Genomic DNA, 18,003 nt, shown 5'->3' on the forward strand with positions numbered 1-18,003 from the left:
TTCTTCTCTAATCAAATTACCCCCACTGACACAAATTTAAGCAAATAGCTTCATTTCAGGTCACAGGACTTCGCGGTGCAATCAAGGATCTGAATGAAATTCCTGGGAAAATATAGTAATTAGAAGCACAATGAGAGCAGCCTCAAAACGTCCCAGCCCCCCACCGTCCTAAAGGGCAGTCTGGTTAATTTCCAAATTATATTTGGGCTCAACATGCAAGGGGTTCTTTTTCACCCGGGCAGAGAAAACAGGCCTGAAGATCATTACAATAACCACACAAGACTGGGACTATAATTATAAAATAATCCATACCCTAGCAGGCAAACCATTTTAATGCGTTTTGGGAAGTGAATATTCTGGACGGAATCAAAAACAGAGGGGGGAAGAAAATCAACGCGCAGGAAATGAGTTAAAAAGAGGTAAGACACAGAAAACCTCGGAGTGTCATAAAATCACAAATACAAAAGCAACCAATCAAAACACACACTCACACACACACACATACAGTTACAGATTTTGATAACATCAGTAGCCAGAATATACCAGGGAATTATTTAACGGTCAAATATCTTACTGCTTTTCCAAGGGGGGGGCTGGTGGTGATGACAAACTTCAGTCGACCCCAAAGGGTTTGGGTCCCCCTTCCAATCAATGCCAAGGGAACCTGTGACGATGACGTCGGGTCACTGGGTTCCTTTTCTCCAAGAAAATGGACACGGAAGGTTTATCCCCTCGGCCCCCTCTACCGCCGAACCTGTACGTTCATTCACCTCTTTTAACCAAGGCAACCAAGACTTCTTGAGACCTCGACGCACCGTCAGAAGCCACGGATTCTATTCGTGTTAAAAAAGAGAGGAACGGACCTCCGAGCTGAGGGCAGTAATTCTGTCAAGTGCAGAACGGTTCGCTGTTACAGACTTCGCGTTGAAGTGTCTTTAAAAGAAGGGATGGACGGGAGTGGATGAGGGCCCCGGCGAGCAGTGACCCGTGTGAGACAGGTGACAGACGGACTGGACCGGTCCTCGGGGATGGTTTCACCTCTGTGCACGCCGCTGAGGTAGGAGCAGCTTCAGAAGAAATACAACGGTATCTTAAGGGAGTGAGGACGTCTTCTTGGCCGATCAGTGCCCTCTAGCTCAGCGGGGGGTGGGGGGGGGGAAGCTAAGGTGGTCACAGCCATGGGTATCAAAAAGTATCAAAGTGTTTCAAACAACTTGAAAAGCTGCCAGGCTGGGCGGCTGTGCAGGGCCGGACCTCCCAGTACCCTTGGAGCTGCCCTGCGCTCCAGGGGTTTATGCTGGAGGCAGGACACCGCCCCCTCCCCTCCCCTCCCCTCCCCTCCGGAGACACTCAGAATCCGTGGAGAGGCCAAGGATGAAGGGGCCCCTCCCGGGGGGGGGGAGGGGGCGGGCAGCAGTCTGAGATTCTAGCCGAAAGCTCAGAGACCCAGAAGGCCCGTGAGCTGCTCCTCAGGCAGGTGGTGGCCAAGCCACGCGCCACGAGGACCAGGGTAATGGTGGAAGGTTGACAACTCTACAAGGGGGTGGGGGCGGGCGTCCCTCACTTCCCACGGTGCTGCAAGCCCCTGAAAGGTCGCCCTGGCTCAGGGGCCAGGGACTCTGAACCGCAGGTTAACTCGCTTGAGCAGAGTGGGGACCCCGGACCTCAGAGGACAGATTCCACTCCCTTTGGCATTTGGGTTTGCACCCCGAACTGAACACCCCTTAGGGCTGGCTTCTGGGGTTTCTACTAAGTCGCCAAGAGGTCACCTTATCAGTAAGCAGCAAGGGGAGGGGCATTCACGATACAGATACACACGCACCGAGGTTTTCTGCCCAGATGGAGACCTACAAAGCCCCACCCGGGCGCCTTTCTAAAATGGGAAAACGTTAACGCTTCGCATCTAACGTGAGAAACCCTGAGAGCCGCACGCACAAAACAAGTTGCTGAGACGACCTCCGTATGTTCCGACGGCAGGAAGAACACGGTAAGTCGCAGCGCTTTCCACGTTCCTTCCAATTCTGGTGTTACAGTTAGGTCTTCGGCAAACAGGGTTCTGACGTCGGGGAAGGGGCAAACTCAAGATGTACGACTGTGAACCTAAAACTGTAGTTCTTTCAAAGTGAGAAAAAAAACCCAAAAAGCCAAAAAAATACCAACCCTAAACCTGCACGGAAGCCCACCACGCTCATTTCGAACCATCGCCAGAAATGACCCGGGTGCCCTCCGAGACCGAAAGCGGTGCCGCTGTGTCTCAGGGGGGCCGCCCACCGGAACCCAGTCTCTGTCGCTGCGGTGGGAAACCACACTCCCATGATTCTGCAGTTCTACCGGCCACCTGCAGGAGTACCTCCCCAAGCTCTGCCCATCGGGGTGGGGGGGGGGGCAGCGTTTCCTCCCGCGACTTCTGTCTTAACACCTCGGACAGCTGCCATGGGTCCCACTGCTGCGCGGGCTGGTGCCCAGACGCCGCTCCTCGGTCCCGAGACTCTTTTCCACTGACCCCTAAGAAAGGCTCCAAAACCTTTCGTGGCACAGGGAGACCACCCCCAATTAGGTGACATTAGTTTACGAGAAGGAACTTCTCAACCTCACCTTTAAGAGAACCCTCCCAACGCTAGTGATGTTAGATTCTAAGCCACGTAAATAACAAAGTGCCTTCAGAGCGGCAAGAGGGACGTCACGAAGCGTGAGGTGCGGGACACTGGACGTAATCCACAAGGCGCAAGAAAATCAGAAGAGTGACCAGCGCTGTGCCCTTATCCCGGGACATGACCTGGTGGTCAAAAATAAGAGAGCTGGCTTAAGCTAAAAACTGACTGTTCGCCTCTTCCCAAGGTCAAAGCCATCCTGCTGCCCAAAGCACACGTGGAATCTACGTTGATTCCCCTGGAGTCTGGTTGAACCACCAACCACCTCTCTGTTCACGAGTTAGGCTGAGCTGGGGAGAAAAGACCATGGGTTCCATGCCTTCTAAAGGGTCTTCATGTAATGAAATCTTTCCTGGAATAGGAAGGGGGTAGGCTATCCCAAAGTTGGGCAGAAGTTCTGCAAAACAAATGTTGTGGAGGGCTGTACGAGATAGAAGACACACACACACACACACACACACACACACAAAGGGTTTCAGGCTCAGTGAAGTTCGGAAACGCGGGGTTGATGGAATGCTAAGTTAATGCAGGACTTCTCAGAGCCTTTAATACAGCAAAGTATTGTGGAGCTCCAAGAAGAGTATAGAGTTTTTGGTTTGATTGTTTGCATGCCTTGCAGAACCTCTCAACAAGCCTCTAGGGACTCCCACGTGCACAGAACTAGCTAAGTCAGCAGACCCCTCACCCCACTAACAACAGAGGGCCACGATTCGGGTACTGAAGCTTTCAACGCCCAAGCTGCTCAAAATCACAGTAATCCTTTCTGGGAAAGGAAAAGAAGTACAGAGGAGATAATTTTTCGTTTTAAAGGAAGTTAACTGAGAGTCATATTCTAATGTCAAGGTTAACAATAAATCTTGAGGTGTTCTCGTCTCTGCAATCTGATCTTTGTCAAGGCATACATCACGAACGCCTCCCTTGGCTCGTGATAAAAACCGAGCACGCTCTTATCTTCCCAACGTCCTTGTGTCCACAGCAGCTTGGGCAAGAGTCCCCAGCTCGCCTTCGAGGGCACAAACCGTTGGTGACACCTGCAGGCAATCCGCACAGGACGGTCACACATCTCAAGAGGAGGGGTTGAACACGCGTTGCTAGCTTATACAGACTGAAGCAGCCGGGCCCTCGGATTCTGACCTGCCGCTTGCACGAGGGATCAGCCAGGGCCTGTTAAAACTTGCCCAGCAGCACAAAACGGCTGAGCAGCGGCCTGCTGAGCTGGGGGGGTGGGGGGGGGGGGGCAGAGGGGGGTACCTGACAGCCTCCTTTGGGAGCAACGTGTACTCGGCCGGCTCCCGGAGGGGCTCCCGAGGGCTTCTTGGTGCCGAGCCACAGAAAACAGTGGCAAGTTCTAAGATGCCCACTCTTTCTTTCCTGAGAAAGGAACACAGATTTCGGGGGCTCAGTACATCAGTAATGTAAGTTAACAGTGGGTTCAGGAAAAATAAAGCAAAAAGCACAAATTACAGAAAAAATGTTTATAAAAGAGCTTCATGCCTTTTTTTTTTTTTTTTTTTTTTTTTTTTTTTTTTTTTTTTAGTTTTTGGATTACCTAGACCCTTTCAGAATTCGGGAAGAGCTACCCATCAGGAAAATGGGATTACTCAGAAACAAGAGTCACCTGATCAGGAAATCCCGGTGGGGACACCTCCCTGGTGAGAAGTCCCAGGTCCTGCCTGTCTAGCGAGCGTCACTCAGTCACCCACTCACCCTGTCGGGGTCTCTGTGTCCCCACTCACGACACGAATGCGCTTGGCCTTGCCCGCGATTTGCCAGACGTGGCCAGTGCTCAGTCATTCCGGGAACTGGTTGAAATACAGTTTCCAGGCACCCCCTCCGCCCTCACTCCTGGTACGTTTACAACGGATACTTCTCAAGTGGGGCCCCGGAACCTGAATTTTGCACAAGCTCAGCCAAGTGGAGGGAGGTGCGGACTGGGGGGGGGGGGGGGCACCCTCGGGGATTCGTCGCGAGGGAGGAAGGGGCCCTGCACAGAGAGGAGGGTTGTGTCTCCTGCCTGGGCCCAGGTTCAATGACTCGAGCCAGAGGATACGTAAAATGATATAGAATATTTAATCGGTTACTGTGATATCATAGAAACACCAAGCATCATCAAAGTAAAAAAGGCTGCTAGGAGGTACGTGATGGGTGCGGACGCTACGGGGTCGGGGCTGGTCTGCGGCCTCCGGCGGGGGGCGGCGGGGCCCGGGGCCCCTCGAGGCCCAGCGGGGGGGGCGGGGGGTGGGGTCGCTGGCCCCGGTCCGGGTGCCTCTTGCCCTTGCCCTTGCCCTTCTTCTTGTCCTCCAGCCGCGGCTTCAGGGCGCACACGCAGGCGGACACGCCGGCGATGGCCTTGGGCAGGTCGGTGCCCCTGCTCCACGCGTCCTTGTCGCGGTCGTAGACCTGCACGGTCTTGGAGAAGGCCGTGCTCTCCCAGCTGTAGCCGCCCAGGACGTAGATGCGGCCCTGCCACACGGCCACGCCCGACTCGCTGTTGGCGTGCAGCAGGGGCGCCACGCGGGTCCACTGGTTGCACTGCGGGCTGTAGGCCTCCACGCCCAGCACGTCGAAGCGCTCCATGGACTCGATGCTGTCGTCGCTGCCGCCGATGGAGTAGATGCTGTCGCCCAGGCTGCACATGCTGTGCCAGCCACGCGCCGTGGTCATGGGCCGCCGCTCCTCCCACACGTCCGTCCGGTGGTCGTAGCACAGCAGGTTCTTGCGGTAGGGGCCGATCTGGTAGTCGTGCCCCCCCGAGATGTACACGAAGTCCTTGTAGATGGCGCCCGCGTGGCCGTAGGTGAACCTGCGGAGACGGACGGACGGACGGAGACACAGAGGGGGCTCAGTGCCGCGCCGGGACCCCGCGCTTTCCCTCTTCGCCGGGGGGGGGGGGAGGGAGGGAGGGGGCCGCGGGGCCCCAAGGGGACCACGGAGGGAGCGGGCGGCCCCCGCACGCTTTGCAGATGGCAGCTGTCAGCGGACACAAAGCGGCAGAGCCGGGCGGGCAAGTGCGCACGTGGCTCGGCAGCCGGACCGCCCGGCCTGTGCCCGCAGCCCATTTCCCCGTGTCAGATCCCTCGCATAAGAGGTAAACACAATGGGACCGTGTGACTGAGGCACTCGTAGGTTCCCTTCAAATTATACAGCAAACGGGAACGAAACAAAGCACAGCCTCAACTCTGCGACATTCCAGAAAAGACTACAGGGGCAGTGAAAAAAACCCTTGGGCCGTCGGGGCCCGGAGCTCGGGTGGGATGAATGTGTGGAGCACAGGAGGCTCACAGGACAGTGAAAACACTGTGTGCCACGCGTGGCTGGAGGCGCGCCCCTGACATTTGTCCAAACCTACAGCACAGGCGACACAGCGAGCCTTCGCTAAGCGCGGACCTCGGTGAGCGTCTTGTAGCCACTTGGGTGCGTCAGTTGTAACAAATGTAGCGCAGAGGGAATGAGCCCAGCAGAGTCTATGGGAACGATCTGTACCTTCTGCTCGATTTTCCGTACACCTAAAACTGCTCTAAAAAGTGCCGTGTGGGGGCGCCTTGGTGGACCCGTCAGTTAAGCGTCCAACCTCGGCTCGGAATGTGATCTCAGTTGGTGGGTTCGAGCCCCGCGTCGGGCTCTGTGCTGACAGCTCAGCACACGCACTAACGATTACGGCATCACGGACTATGTTTACTCCAACCTCGGACCCCTAAGGCCCATTTAGAAAGAAAAAAATCAGGTTTGTTTTAGCGTTTAGGTACGTGAATCACTCCAGCTGGCCCACAGCGATGGCCGCAGAGGCTCTTATCACTATCGTTGAGCTTCACTCCTCCATCTGTAAAATGGGATGATTTAAAAAAAAAAAAAAAAGGTACCTAAACCTAAGGAGATCACAGGTCTCGGTCTGCCTGTGACGGGATCGGTATTTACAGTTAACGTTCACTGTCATCCTGGTTAGGATGACAGATTATATGGGCGCCTACCCCCACCCCACCAGGTCCCTGGGTGTCAAGGGACTCGTCATATCAAGCACTTGGCCCAGAGGTGACACACGGTCCTCCCAACTGCCAAAGGCACTGCTCCACCGGCTTCTTAGAACCTCCACACGAAGGTGGTAGTAACTGGGGACTGGAGGACGATGGGATTTGCCACCAAATGCTCACACCGCTCACCCGTCTAGCTCCTGGGGACGCACCCAAGACCGCCGGACGCGTTCCACAGCAAGACTGGTTCGGAACGCGTGCCTGCACGCTCAGCCACGGGGAACTGCTGATGTTAAGTGGCAGGCACCTTCTGCTAAACCCGTCAGGGTGACAGGGGCTCCCTGAGTGCACACTGGCACACGGGGCAACCGAGGAGGAGGAGCTCCGAGCCCTGGATGCCGTGGAGCGGGGGGGGGGGGGGGGGGGAGGCTCCTTGGGAACATCTCGCTCCCAACAGCCCTATTCTGTCACCTCGAGGACCAACCCAGGTCCACGCTCAGGGATGTTTCTCGGGAAAGCCCTCGCTATCTGAACCTAACACTCTCTCCCTGAAGCTCCAGGAGTGAACAGACTTGGAAATTGAGGGACATCTGTCTTGGCGGCAGAGGTGACATTGCACTTGGATGGTCTGTCCCCTGACCTGTTACCACCACGCCCTCTGCCCCCACAGTCTACCCAGAGTTATCTACAAGCCAGGAGATTTTTCCTGAAATTAGAGGCCAAGACATCTAGAAGACGAGGTGGACAACCGGAGCCCCAGAGTAGAGCCCGCCTGAGGACTCTGCCCGCCCCCCGCCCCCAGCCCCCAGTCACCTCGGCAAGCCGGCCACGTAGGACCAGGAGTCGGTCTTCGGGCTGTAAGTCTCCACTGAAGAAAGAGCTCCGTTCTCGTTCCGGCCACCGACGGCCACCAGCATGTCTTCGATGGAGGCCAGGTAGAAGTCCACACGGCGCTGGTTCATGGAGGCCACCTGCGGAGGCGGGACACCTGTACCTTCCCTTCCCCACGCTCGGGACAACGTCAGCATCGAGCACTCGGCTCCCAAATGCGTGCTGTGGGACGCACAGCCCAGGAAGGTCAGGCAGCGGCCAAGCGCGTCTGGGGAAGGGAGTCACCCTTGACGAAAGAGGGGCTCTTCGGACAGGACTTCTCAAGAGCTCCCAGAACCCTTGAGACCTTGTCCCCCGGGAAGGGGACAGAGAACACAGTCCCCCAACCGGCCAGGGCAGTGGCTGACCTTGTGGACTCGGATTCTGCAGAACATACGGTTCAGAGTGACCGGTTTAGTGGTTTTCTGGAACAAAAACCCATCTCTCCTCTTGCTCCTCCCGCACCAGACACTTTGAGAATTAATGCTGATTGCTATCGTGTTGACAGACAGAAAGGGCAATCAGCAGGAAATTAAAAAGCAGAAGACTCAACTTTTTTTTTCTTTTTTTTAAATAATTCAAGCAGAACGCAGAAACGAACACAGTCCCAAAGGAGACCGCGCCTGCAGGCCGCCCCTGCTACGGAGGTGTCGGGGACGGGCTCCAAACAGGGGGCCTCTTTCGAGGAGCAGGACCTACACGCTGGAGGGTGGTTTGCAGACTTTCGAGAATAAAACAGAAAGGTCACGGGAGCCCATTCCGAGTTTCGCGCTCAGATAAAGTCACCAAGTAAAAGCGCAGAGGCACGGGCAGAAAGGCAGACCGGTTTCTGAGGGTCGTGGTCTGGGGAGGTGTTTGTGGGAGGAGAGGACTGCCTTCTCTGTGCCAGGGGCTTGCCAACCCCCACCGGCCCCAGCCCCTGACCTCGGGATGTCCACGGCCCCCCTACCGACCCCGTTTCCGGAGGCGGAAGCTGGAAATCTGGAGGGCGAGGAAGCAGTCTGAAATCCCCAGCAGCGACTCAGCGCAGCTGGGGTGAGAACTCGGGCCTGACACCGAGACCCAGCCTTGGCCACAATTCGCCACACCTGCTGGGCCACGGCTGCCACCAGGCGGGACCCTCCGTGGCCTCCTTAAACGAGCTCCAAACCCTTCCCGAAGGGGGAGCTCTGGGGCGACTCTGGGGGAACACCGTCCGAACCCTGGGTCCAACCTGTAGGCCGGCACCATCCAGCATGGCAGCCACCAGCCTCGTGCGGCCATTTACGCTCGGAGAGACGTCAGTTAGTTCAAGTGAAATACAACCCCAAATTCAGTCCTTGGGTCCCACTGGCCGCATTCTGAGCGCTCAGTCACCACACGTGGCTGGTGGCCGGGGTATCGGACAGCACAGGCGCAGAACGTCTGTGTCGCCCGCGGAAAGTTCTACTGGAGGGCCCCGCGCCGCGGGACGACTGCGCCTGCGCCGCCTGCGTGGCGGCCGCTCGCCCCTCCCTCGCCCCTCCCCCGCCCCGGGCAGGGCGCGGGCTCGGGGGCCGGGCCGCGCCCCTGTGTCCTCACGCCGCCTCGGTCAGAACAGAGGCCGGACGGGGGGCCGAGGCCCGAGAGCAAGGGGGCAGCCAAGGCTAGGTTAAGAGAGCAAAAGTCCTCAAGAGTAAAGAAATAATCTGGCTTTAATCTCACCTTGATCCACTGTTTACAGCGGGGGTCATACCTATAAAGAAGATTGGACGCCGCATCCCCTCCGTTGTCCCGGGAGAAGCTGCCGCCGGCAATGAAGATGAACCCCCCCAGCACGGCGACGCAGTGGTGGCTCCGCCGGGCCGGCAGGGGCGTCTCCTTGACCCACTGCTCGCTCTTGGCGTCCAGGTAGCAGGTGTCATCGCTGAGCTCCAGACACCGCTCGGAGACCTCGCCGCCCACGAACAGGAGGCGCTCCTCGTTGGTGCGGAGCGCCGTGCGCTTGGTCTGCATGACCGGCTGGGCCGCCAGGCTGTTGTGGTAGCGCACCGCCTCCTCGATGAAGCCCTCGCAGTTGGCCTCGCGGGGCAGCAGCGAGCACACGGCCGGCTTGACGCGGTGCAGCAGGTCGTTCTTGGGGATGAGCGGGAAGTGGATGTTCTCCAGCACCTGGTAGGCGTGGGCCTCGCGCTCCGGCTGCTGCGTCAGCCACTGCAGGGCGGCCTGCAGCAGGTCGTGCTCGCACTCCCGCTGCACCTGGCTGCTGCTCAGGTAGACGCACAGCTTCTGCATGGAGACGTTCTGCAGGAAGTCGGGCGTGAAGGACAGCGTGCCGAAGTGGCTCAGGATGAAGCCGTCGATGAAGGCGTCGAGCCGCTTGAGGCTGTAGATGGAGGCCAGCTCCTGCAGGTACAGGTAGTTGTCCTCGCTCACCTCCTGCTCCAGGTACTCGCAGCAGAAGTCCACCACCGTCCAGATCTGCAGCAGGTGCGCCGTCTCCAGGATGTAGTCGATGTTGCCGCCGTCCAGCGCCAGCTCCCCGCCGTACAGGAAGTCCACCACGGCCTTGAGCCCGATGTAGGAGGCGCCCACGAGCTCCACCTCCTTCTGGAAGGCCTCGCGCATGCCGATGGTGAACATGGAGTTGAAGTAGTCGCTGCACACGGCCAGCAGGTTGCGGTGGGCCGGCACGCGCTGCTCGTCCGCCACCAGGACGATGTCGCAGAAGAGGCCGCGGAGGCGCTGTTCGTTCAGCCGCTGCAGCACCGTGGTCGAGTGGTCGGCCCAGTGGTACACCTGCGGCCGAGAGCGCGCGCGCGCGTGCGTCAGGGCTCGGCCGGCAGCCCCGCCCCCCGGCCCCGCCCCCCGGCCCCCCTGCAGGGTCCCGGGGTCAACCCCGGGCCTCACCACCAGCACTTAACGAAACGAGAGCGCGGGCGGGCAGGACCCTGGGAAACGAGGGCGATTCGGTGCACACCCTGCAGCGGTCCTTCTTTCTTTTCAAACGCCAGCTCCTAAAGGGGCGCCCGGCTGGCTCAGTCGCCGGAGCAGCACACTCTTGACCTCGGGGTGTGGCTTTGAGCCCTACGGTGGGGGCAGAGATCACTTACCAAACAATGTGGCCCTTCTAAAAACTTACCTTTCTCCTTTCCTTCCTACCTAGCGTCTTTCTGCATAAATACAATCCCTAAAAACGTAATCTCTCTTCCTCGTTCGTCTTTCCTGGTTTTTTTTCTTTCTAAATACAGTTCCTCAAAGTTTTATTTTTTTTCTCTCCCTGCCCCATTTCTTTCTTACTGTGGGTCCGGAGCACATAGGTTTAAAAATGGCCGTCCCGTAGGGGCAGCCCAGTTGCTCAGGTATAGCCTGTAAACGCGGACAGAAGCTGGGTTTGAATCCCAGGTCTGCTACTTACTAGCTGAGTGATCTTGAGAAAGCCCTGAGAAGCCTCTGAGCCCCCTTTTCCTGGTCTCGCAAGTGCGGACGAGGGCCTTTACCACTCGGGATGGGACGTTAAGAGGACGGGGCCCCGTTCCAGGAGACCCAGAGCTCCCACCGAGGCCTCCCACCAAGGAAGACTGCTCGCTCCGTGTTTTCGAAAATGCTTAGCGCCCAGCCATGCGAGGGGCTCCCACTTCTACTGATGGGTCCAGGGATGGGGCGGGTCCCAGAGACTCCGCGATGCATCCCGACTAAAGTGCTCTGGGGGGGGTCCTACTTTCAGAAAAGCGAGAAATCAGGAAAAGTGCAGGAGCGTGGCCTCTTCCCCAGGGCAGGGCTCCTACGAACCTCGCACTGTGCGCTGGGTATGTGCTCTCTCATTCGCGGGTCACAATGACCCTCCTCCAAGGGAAGGTCTGTAATCATGCCCATTTCCCAGATAAGGAGAAACTGAGGTTCAGAGACTAGGAAACTTGCCCAAAGTCCCACAGTGGCTGAGAGGCAGGGCTGGGATTTGCGGCTAGGTCTGATTCCGGAGCCCGAACTTTTAATCACCACACGGCACCGGAATCAACAAATCAGTTCACGTGAACAACGAAAATGGGTCAATTCAAGCAACCCGGGTCGGGAGACGTTTGCGGAGTGCTGTCTGCCTGCCACGTGCTTTGGAGGGCACGAGGCCACTTCAGACCCAGGCAGCAGCGTCTCCATCCTTGGAAGACCAATCAGGCTCCGGGGGCTCGGGATCCACACACCGCCCGGTTTGTTTACGTCAGAAACACCACGAAATTCAGTACAGGGAGGCACAGGCCGTGCAGGCACATCGGTGACGTAGCTGGTCTATTGGAGGGTGTCGGCAGACAGGGCTGGCCGGGCACCGAGCCTCAAAGGGGAAGTGGTGCGGGTGAGGGGAGGTGGGCTGAGGGCTCAGCAGGTGTGAGCAGCTGTAGGGGGGATCGCCAGGTCCCCGCAGGCCACTTTGCAACCTGTGTCCTGCCGTGTGTCATCGCCTTCTTCCCTTCCTCCCAACACACCCGTGACGGGGGTAATAACTGTTTCCCCGCGGTCCCTCCTCATCCGGCCACTCCCAACACCCACCGCTCCCTCTAGGTTACAGGTGCGGGCAACGTTCTCGGACTTGTGACGCAGACGCCTAACAGGTACTGCCCGAAGCTGCCTTCCCTTCCAAGTGCGGAGAGCCAGGCTGTGTTGTTCTCACATCACAGGACAGTTTCTCGGAGGTTCCATACGTGGATCTCTCCGCCTACTCTGGTTACCGGCAGAGAGAGCCCGGCTGGCCTGGTCTGGGCTGCAACACGCCCCGGCTCGGGGCCCCTCTCAGGCGCGGACTCGAGGAAGGAAGCGTCAAAGCACCACACCGGCAGGCCCTCTCGTGACCGCGAGGGCTCAAAGCCCCCGGAAGCGAGGGGTGTCAGGTGGGCTGTGTGCCCCCGCCCCAGGCCCCCGGTTGTCTGTAAGCTGGTGGGGATGCGGGGCCAGCACACTTCAACGGGTGCACACAGGACCCCCAGCTGCGGCGTAAAAAGAAAAACCAGCCCCCTGGAGGGGGTGGGGGATGGGGACAGCCCCAGATGACAGCTGCGGAGAGGACCATCTGCTCCAGTGAGCCAGGGCAGGGAAAAGGGCAGCCACTGTTTCTAAAACTGGGTCTCCATGCTAAGTAGGCACGCTCATTCTTCACCTGGGTCTCAGTGACAACCCGTTTCTGGATATTTTACTGCAGCGGCAGAGATGAAGACTTTCAAAAGAAAAAAAAAAAACCCAAAACCGAAAAACACCAAACACGACCTCCCGGTTTCAAAGGGACCGCAGCAACAGAGTCGCAGCGTTTCCTAAAACCTAGAAGCTTCGACCCCCACACTCTTCGATGGTGCTAACTGTTACTCGTTCATTTATTCCCTATTTGAGTGCCTCCACCAGCGGCAAGGCGACGTGAGAGAAGAAACACAGGCCCTCAGCAGCCAACCCTAGCCAGAATGCAGCACGTCCGGAGTGTTTTACATGCAAACGGGATTCATCATCAGAACGGATCAACACATTTCAGAGCAGATGAACCAGCAGCGGCCGTCACACAATGGAAGACGCCATCGCGCCCAGAAGGTGAACAGCCTACCGCTTAAAGGCAGCAACAGGGCCAGACCTCAGAGGTGTAGTAACCGGCGAAAGGAGCCTGACTCGCACTGAGTTCAAGGGCAGACAACACTCCAGTCGCAGAAGCTGGCGACTGGGACTGGAGGGTCCGGTAATCTCTGCTGTAATCTGGGGGCTGCCTACTTGGGTGTGTTTGACGTCTAGAAAATCCAGGCTACACTTACCCTCCGGGTCCTCTTTAAGTACAGTAAGTCAGAAACACGGATACCATGTAACCACGGGATAGATTCCGACAGAAACGAACCCGGAACGCGCTTTTCGGGGACAAAGATTTCCAGCACTATCACCACGCTCAGAAAGCCGTACTGTCTCTGCAGCCAGGCTCTGAAACAAAGCCTCTTTGAGACAGCCGCGAGACCTTTCTGGGTTTTCGCGGCAGATAAAGCCGGGCTTGGCAAGAGCCTTCTCGGTAACTCAGATGGAAATAAGAGCCCGTTTCTCCGGAGAACCCACCTCTCCTGAAAATTCTACCCCGTTTTCCTTCTATGCACATCTGCAGAACCTCTGTTTTGCCCTCAAATCTACACGCTGCTCACAGGTCCCTATATCTAAAGTGGTTACCTCCGTCTTTTTTCAGTCTTCTTTTGACATATTTTTTCCTAACGGCGCCCATGAGATTCTAACGCCACACGTATCCTGTGTATTTGTACGTGAACTGTACGTATAGCTGTGCTCTCTGATCGCAAAAAAGAGAACTCTTTTTAAACCCTCCCCTCTCCCAAGAACCAATTTTGGGGGCAATATTGGCCCCAGTGAAAATGCACGATCTGAGGTAACCAGAACATTTAAATCTGCAAAAGGGCCACTTTTAAAGAAAAGTGGTGATAAAAAAATTAAAAAAAAAAATAATATTTTTTTTTTTAAAGAAATAAAGAGGTGTTACTGATATTTATAGAGAAACAGGTGTGAACGGACACTGGCCTGAAAACTTGTCCCCCAATCCTTATTTATAGTAGCCTCGAGTCTGCTGAAGGTATAGATTCCCAGGTCCTGCTCTCAGATTGTAATTTAGTAGGTCTGGGGTGGGGCCTGGCATACGCATTCCGAATTGGATACGTTCCCCCCCTGCCAGGGTGATCCTGATATGGCCAGCATGACACGGGTTGGTAGGCCGGCCATAGGGAACCCACCCTCACTCGCTCCTAGGGTCCCAGAAAGGCAGACTGGGGGAAAGACTCCGGGCCCTTAATATCCAGGTACGCAACACGTGACCCCGACTGCTAGGTCAGGTGCTGGCTTGTCAATGGACGTGTCCTTGGGAGTTTTGGGGCCCCCAAGTGGGGACACACATCCCATGGCTTTTTCCTTCTGTCCCATCCACGTCTTTGAGTTGCGGCAAAGAACAAGCGAGTCAAGGTGTATCTCTAACGACCCTCACGCTCCTGCTCTGAGTTTCGGATGTTTTCTACCCAGTGGCCGAGCTACCTGTGTACTCATTGTTAAGGAGGCTAACACCACCACCAGGAACAGAAAATCCGTCTGGCCTTTAGGACTGATCTCATCAGAAAAATACCACACTTCGTAGGCAACTTGCACAGGGTGGCGAGCGGCCATTCACAGACCTTTGAAGATTCGCTGATCTTGTACGGCCGTGACACTCGCGTCTGCCGGCTTCCCTCCATCATAGAAGAGATCCCAGCCCTAGGACAAGAACAGGGATTTTTGAGTGTGCGGTAAAAAAAAAACCCCAGGTCACTCAGTAATCGCAGGCTGCTGGCAGGTATCGAGGACGACGAGGGTGAAACCAGTCACACAGAGGAAAGACGGAGAGAAGACAGTACAGAAATGAGAACTCTTTTACGCTGAGTTGAAAAACTCAGGTGATTAGAATCCCACAGTGCACTTAACGTCGTTCCTTTATTAACTAAAATCTGACAGTATCCTGTCTTTTACAGCCCACCTCCTACAAATACCTGCCTTCTGATGCTTGATCTCAACTAGGCCTTCGGCTAGATCAAGATATAATGACGGCAGACGCCGGCTAAGGGATTTACCTGTGCTGTCTCGTGTAAGCCCCGCAACTACTTGGCCAGGCTAATGTCACATCCCATTTTACAGCTGAGGACGTTGAGCTCCAGTCACCACGCTCGCAAACGGCTGGGAATCAAACCCGGGTCTGTCCGGCCCCCAAAAGTGGCCAGACATGGGCCCTTCACCGCGAAGCTCTGCTGAACGTGGCCCAGTCTGTGAGAACAGCTTAACTTTTGAAAGATCATGACGAAGGCAGGGCTGTGACCCAGTGATGACTGCCACGTATAAAACACGTTCACGGTCTCGACACAGGTACTTTTCCTTTAAGTGCCTTCCTGTGTCTTCACGGATTTAATCCCCAGAAAAACCCCGTGAGTCCAAGGCTACTGCCCAGCATCACACAGCCAGGAAGGAGCTGCGGAGTTGGGCCTCCCACCCAGGGGGGCCTCCTTGCTCTCAACCCCAAGCTACCCTGCCTGGCCATTCAAAACAGAAAAAAAAAAAAAAAATTGCCCACAGGCAGGAAACCTCTACTGAGGCCTAGGCCCTGCCTGGACCACCCAGTATAAAACCAAACGCTCACGTTCACCTCCAGACGTCGTAATCACGTCTCCGGGATGGGCGGGTGAATCAGACACCTTAAAGTTTCTTCCAGCCAAGTAACTCACTAACCATAGCACAGAGATAGGCTTTAGGGGATCTGGAGGGCATGGGGGCACCGAGAGAGAGGACTTAAGCAAGTCACACCCTGGGCGTCACGAGGAATTTCTTCCCCTTGCTAAGTTGCTACCTACTGAACCAACAGCCTAGGCTAATAAAGAAAAATGTCACAAAACGTAAGCACAGTGTCAAGATAATGGGGGACACACTTCGGGCACAATCCATCCTGTCCAGCTCCCTGGGGAAGGAAAGGACAGCTAGATTTCCCGACAAACTAGCAACTTTGTGACAAAGGCCAGCTGTACCCACCCCCCTGTCCCTTTTGACTGCCCCTGGGCTGCTGGGGGGGGGGTCATGAGGGAAAAAGGAAGGAAATCAATATTCGGCCGGGCCTGCTGGATGTTTTCCCTTCACCCTCTGAGACTCTGACGCTCAGGTGGTGGAGGGGGCCGTCCAAGGTCACACCCCAGAAAGCAGCAGGTCCCTCTCTCTCCACAACCCTCCCCCGCACCCCCCCACCCCCCCCGCAACCAGCCAGAGCTCAGGTTTGCTCTCAGCGCTCAAAGCGTTCTTTTCTAGGCCAAGATTTCTTAAGAGAGTTCCCCTTGGTGGAGGCTCCCTTTTGTCTCGGGGCAAGCGGTTTGGGGCCAATGTGTACAGGAGCGCTGGGTGTCAGCCGCCTCGCGTGCTTTAAGGGGTCAAGGCCATCCGCACGGGCAGCGGCGATCCCCAGTTCCGCGTTACAAGATCTCTTAGTAAACATGGGACCAGAGGCCACGTCCGGACGGAGGGTCCCCAGGGAGCCTGCTCTCCGAGCTGCCTCCGGGTTTCTACCCTGAACCTGCCGGACCTCGGCGATCGGGACATGGCCTCGGACACCCGCCGCTACTCACCAGCCCCGGGTCTCGAGGACAGGGTCTCGGGGCCGCCGCGGTCGCTGGGTCGCACCCACACCCCCGCCGGCGGAACTGGCGGCCCAACGGCCGCCGGGCCAGCTCGAGCGGGCGGCGAGCAGGCGGAGTTGGGACGCGGCCGGGCCGGCGCCCGCGGCGGGACGCTGGGACACTCACCTGGGCCGCGCAGGCCGCACCTGTCTCACCTGCGGCGGCGGCCGCTGCCCCTCCGTGTTCCCCTTCCCGCCGCGCCTCCCCCCCCCCCAGCACCGCGGGACGCCGGGAGGGGGAGGGGCGGCGCGGCCGGGGGTCGCCGCTCGCGGGGCGGGGGCCCTCCCCACTCCCCGGATCCCCCGACGGCGCGCGCGGAGGCCCACCTGGAGGGCGCGCTACGGGAGCGGCGCGGGGACCCCCGGCGGCGGCGGGACCGGACGGGCGCGGCGGCGGGGCCGGGTCGCCGGAGCCCCGGGACCGGCCGGCTGCGCAGCCATGGCTCCGCCAGGAAGTGCGAGGCCGAGGGCGGAGGCGGCGCGCGCGGCCAATGGCGGCGGCCACGAGGAGGTGGGCTCAGGCGGCGCCGAGGCGGGGCCTGCGCCGGGGAGGGAGGAGGGCGCGCGCGGCCGGGGGAGGGAGGGAGGCGCGCGAGGCGGGCGGGGGGGGGGGGCGCGGGGGGAGGCGCGCGCGGCAGGAGGGGGGCGGTGAAGGGAGGCGCGCGCGGCCGGGGAGGGAGGCGGTGGTGCGCGCGGCCGGGGGAAGAGGGGGCGGTGCGCGCGGCCGGGGGAGGGAGGCCGTGGTGCGCGCGGCCGGGGGAGTTGGGGGCGGTGCGCGCGGCCGGAGGAGGGGGAGCGGTGAGCGCGGCCGCGGGAGGGGGCGGGGCCGGAGCGCCCACACTCGGCCGCAGCCCCACCCCCGCCACCGGACTCACCCCCGCCACCGGACTCGCCCCCGCGCGCGCAGCCCCCAGGTTGGCCCTGCGAAGCGCCCGCTAGGATCCGCCAGAGTCCCTGGCGCGGCCCCTAGGGACCCACCTGAGCGCTGCAAGGGGTCCTCAGCCCGCTGCGCTCACCCTAAAGTGAGGCGTCCGTTGGCCCCTCTAGGTATGGTCACCTTCCCCCTCTGTCGCCGCTTGCAGCTTTGCGCTTCACCTGGCTCTTGGCGTGAATTTGAATGTGCCAAATCCCTTTCTTACTCATTGGGTTTAGGGTCTCTCTCCCCCACTAGAAACCCTCCGGGACAGAGTTTACGGTCGGTTTTATTCCTCGCCGGGCCCTCAGGACTGGCACGCAGTAGGCGCTCCGTAATCTGGTTAACACTGTGGGATGAGTGAATTTAACTATCCCCCACCCGTCTGTCAGTTGTCCAGTTTACCTCCTGCTACAGCTTGGTTGAACCTGGACACCATTACGCTGAGTGAAG

General features: G+C 58.1%; 1 protein-coding gene across 3 annotated transcripts; it reads right to left on the reverse strand.

The window, feature by feature from the left end:
- Positions 1–4,698: 4,698 nt before the first annotated feature.
- Positions 4,699–17,138, reverse strand: KLHL36 (kelch like family member 36). 3 transcript variants are annotated; one of them, XM_086688787.1, is made up of 5 exons: positions 16,965–17,138; positions 14,626–14,704; positions 9,173–10,246; positions 7,433–7,590; positions 4,699–5,454 (listed from the first exon to the last, which is right to left on the reverse strand). In XM_086688787.1, exons 2-5 carry the CDS (start codon positions 14,686–14,688, stop codon positions 4,806–4,808), a joined length of 1,944 nt encoding a protein of 647 aa, XP_086544913.1. In that variant the 5' UTR covers positions 14,689–14,704; positions 16,965–17,138; the 3' UTR covers positions 4,699–4,805. The 3 variants fall into 3 exon arrangements, with proteins under 3 accessions (XP_086544913.1, XP_086544914.1, XP_086544912.1); XM_086688788.1 differs by lacking the exon at positions 16,965–17,138 and adding an exon at positions 16,765–16,922; XM_086688786.1 differs by lacking the exon at positions 14,626–14,704 and having other exon boundaries at positions 16,965–17,062.
- Positions 17,139–18,003: the final 865 nt, after the last annotated feature.

This window comes from Puma concolor, chromosome E2 (genome assembly GCF_028749965.1).
Source record: "Puma concolor isolate L17-30 chromosome E2, mPumCon1.1.hap2, whole genome shotgun sequence".
NCBI classification, from domain to species: domain Eukaryota; kingdom Metazoa; phylum Chordata; class Mammalia; order Carnivora; family Felidae; genus Puma; species Puma concolor.

Coding starts and splice junctions, on each gene's coding strand:
- KLHL36 (XM_086688787.1), bottom strand. CDS start 14,688: ATGATGGAGGGAAGCCGGCAGACGCGAGTGTCACGGCCGTACAAGATC. Junction 10,247..14,625: donor AGATCAGCGAATCTTCAAAG/GTCTGTGAATGG, acceptor TCTCGGCCGCAG/GTGTACCACTGGGCCGACCA. Junction 5,455..7,432: donor TACGTGGCCGGCTTGCCGAG/GTGACTGGGGGC, acceptor CCGTCTCCGCAG/GTTCACCTACGGCCACGCGG.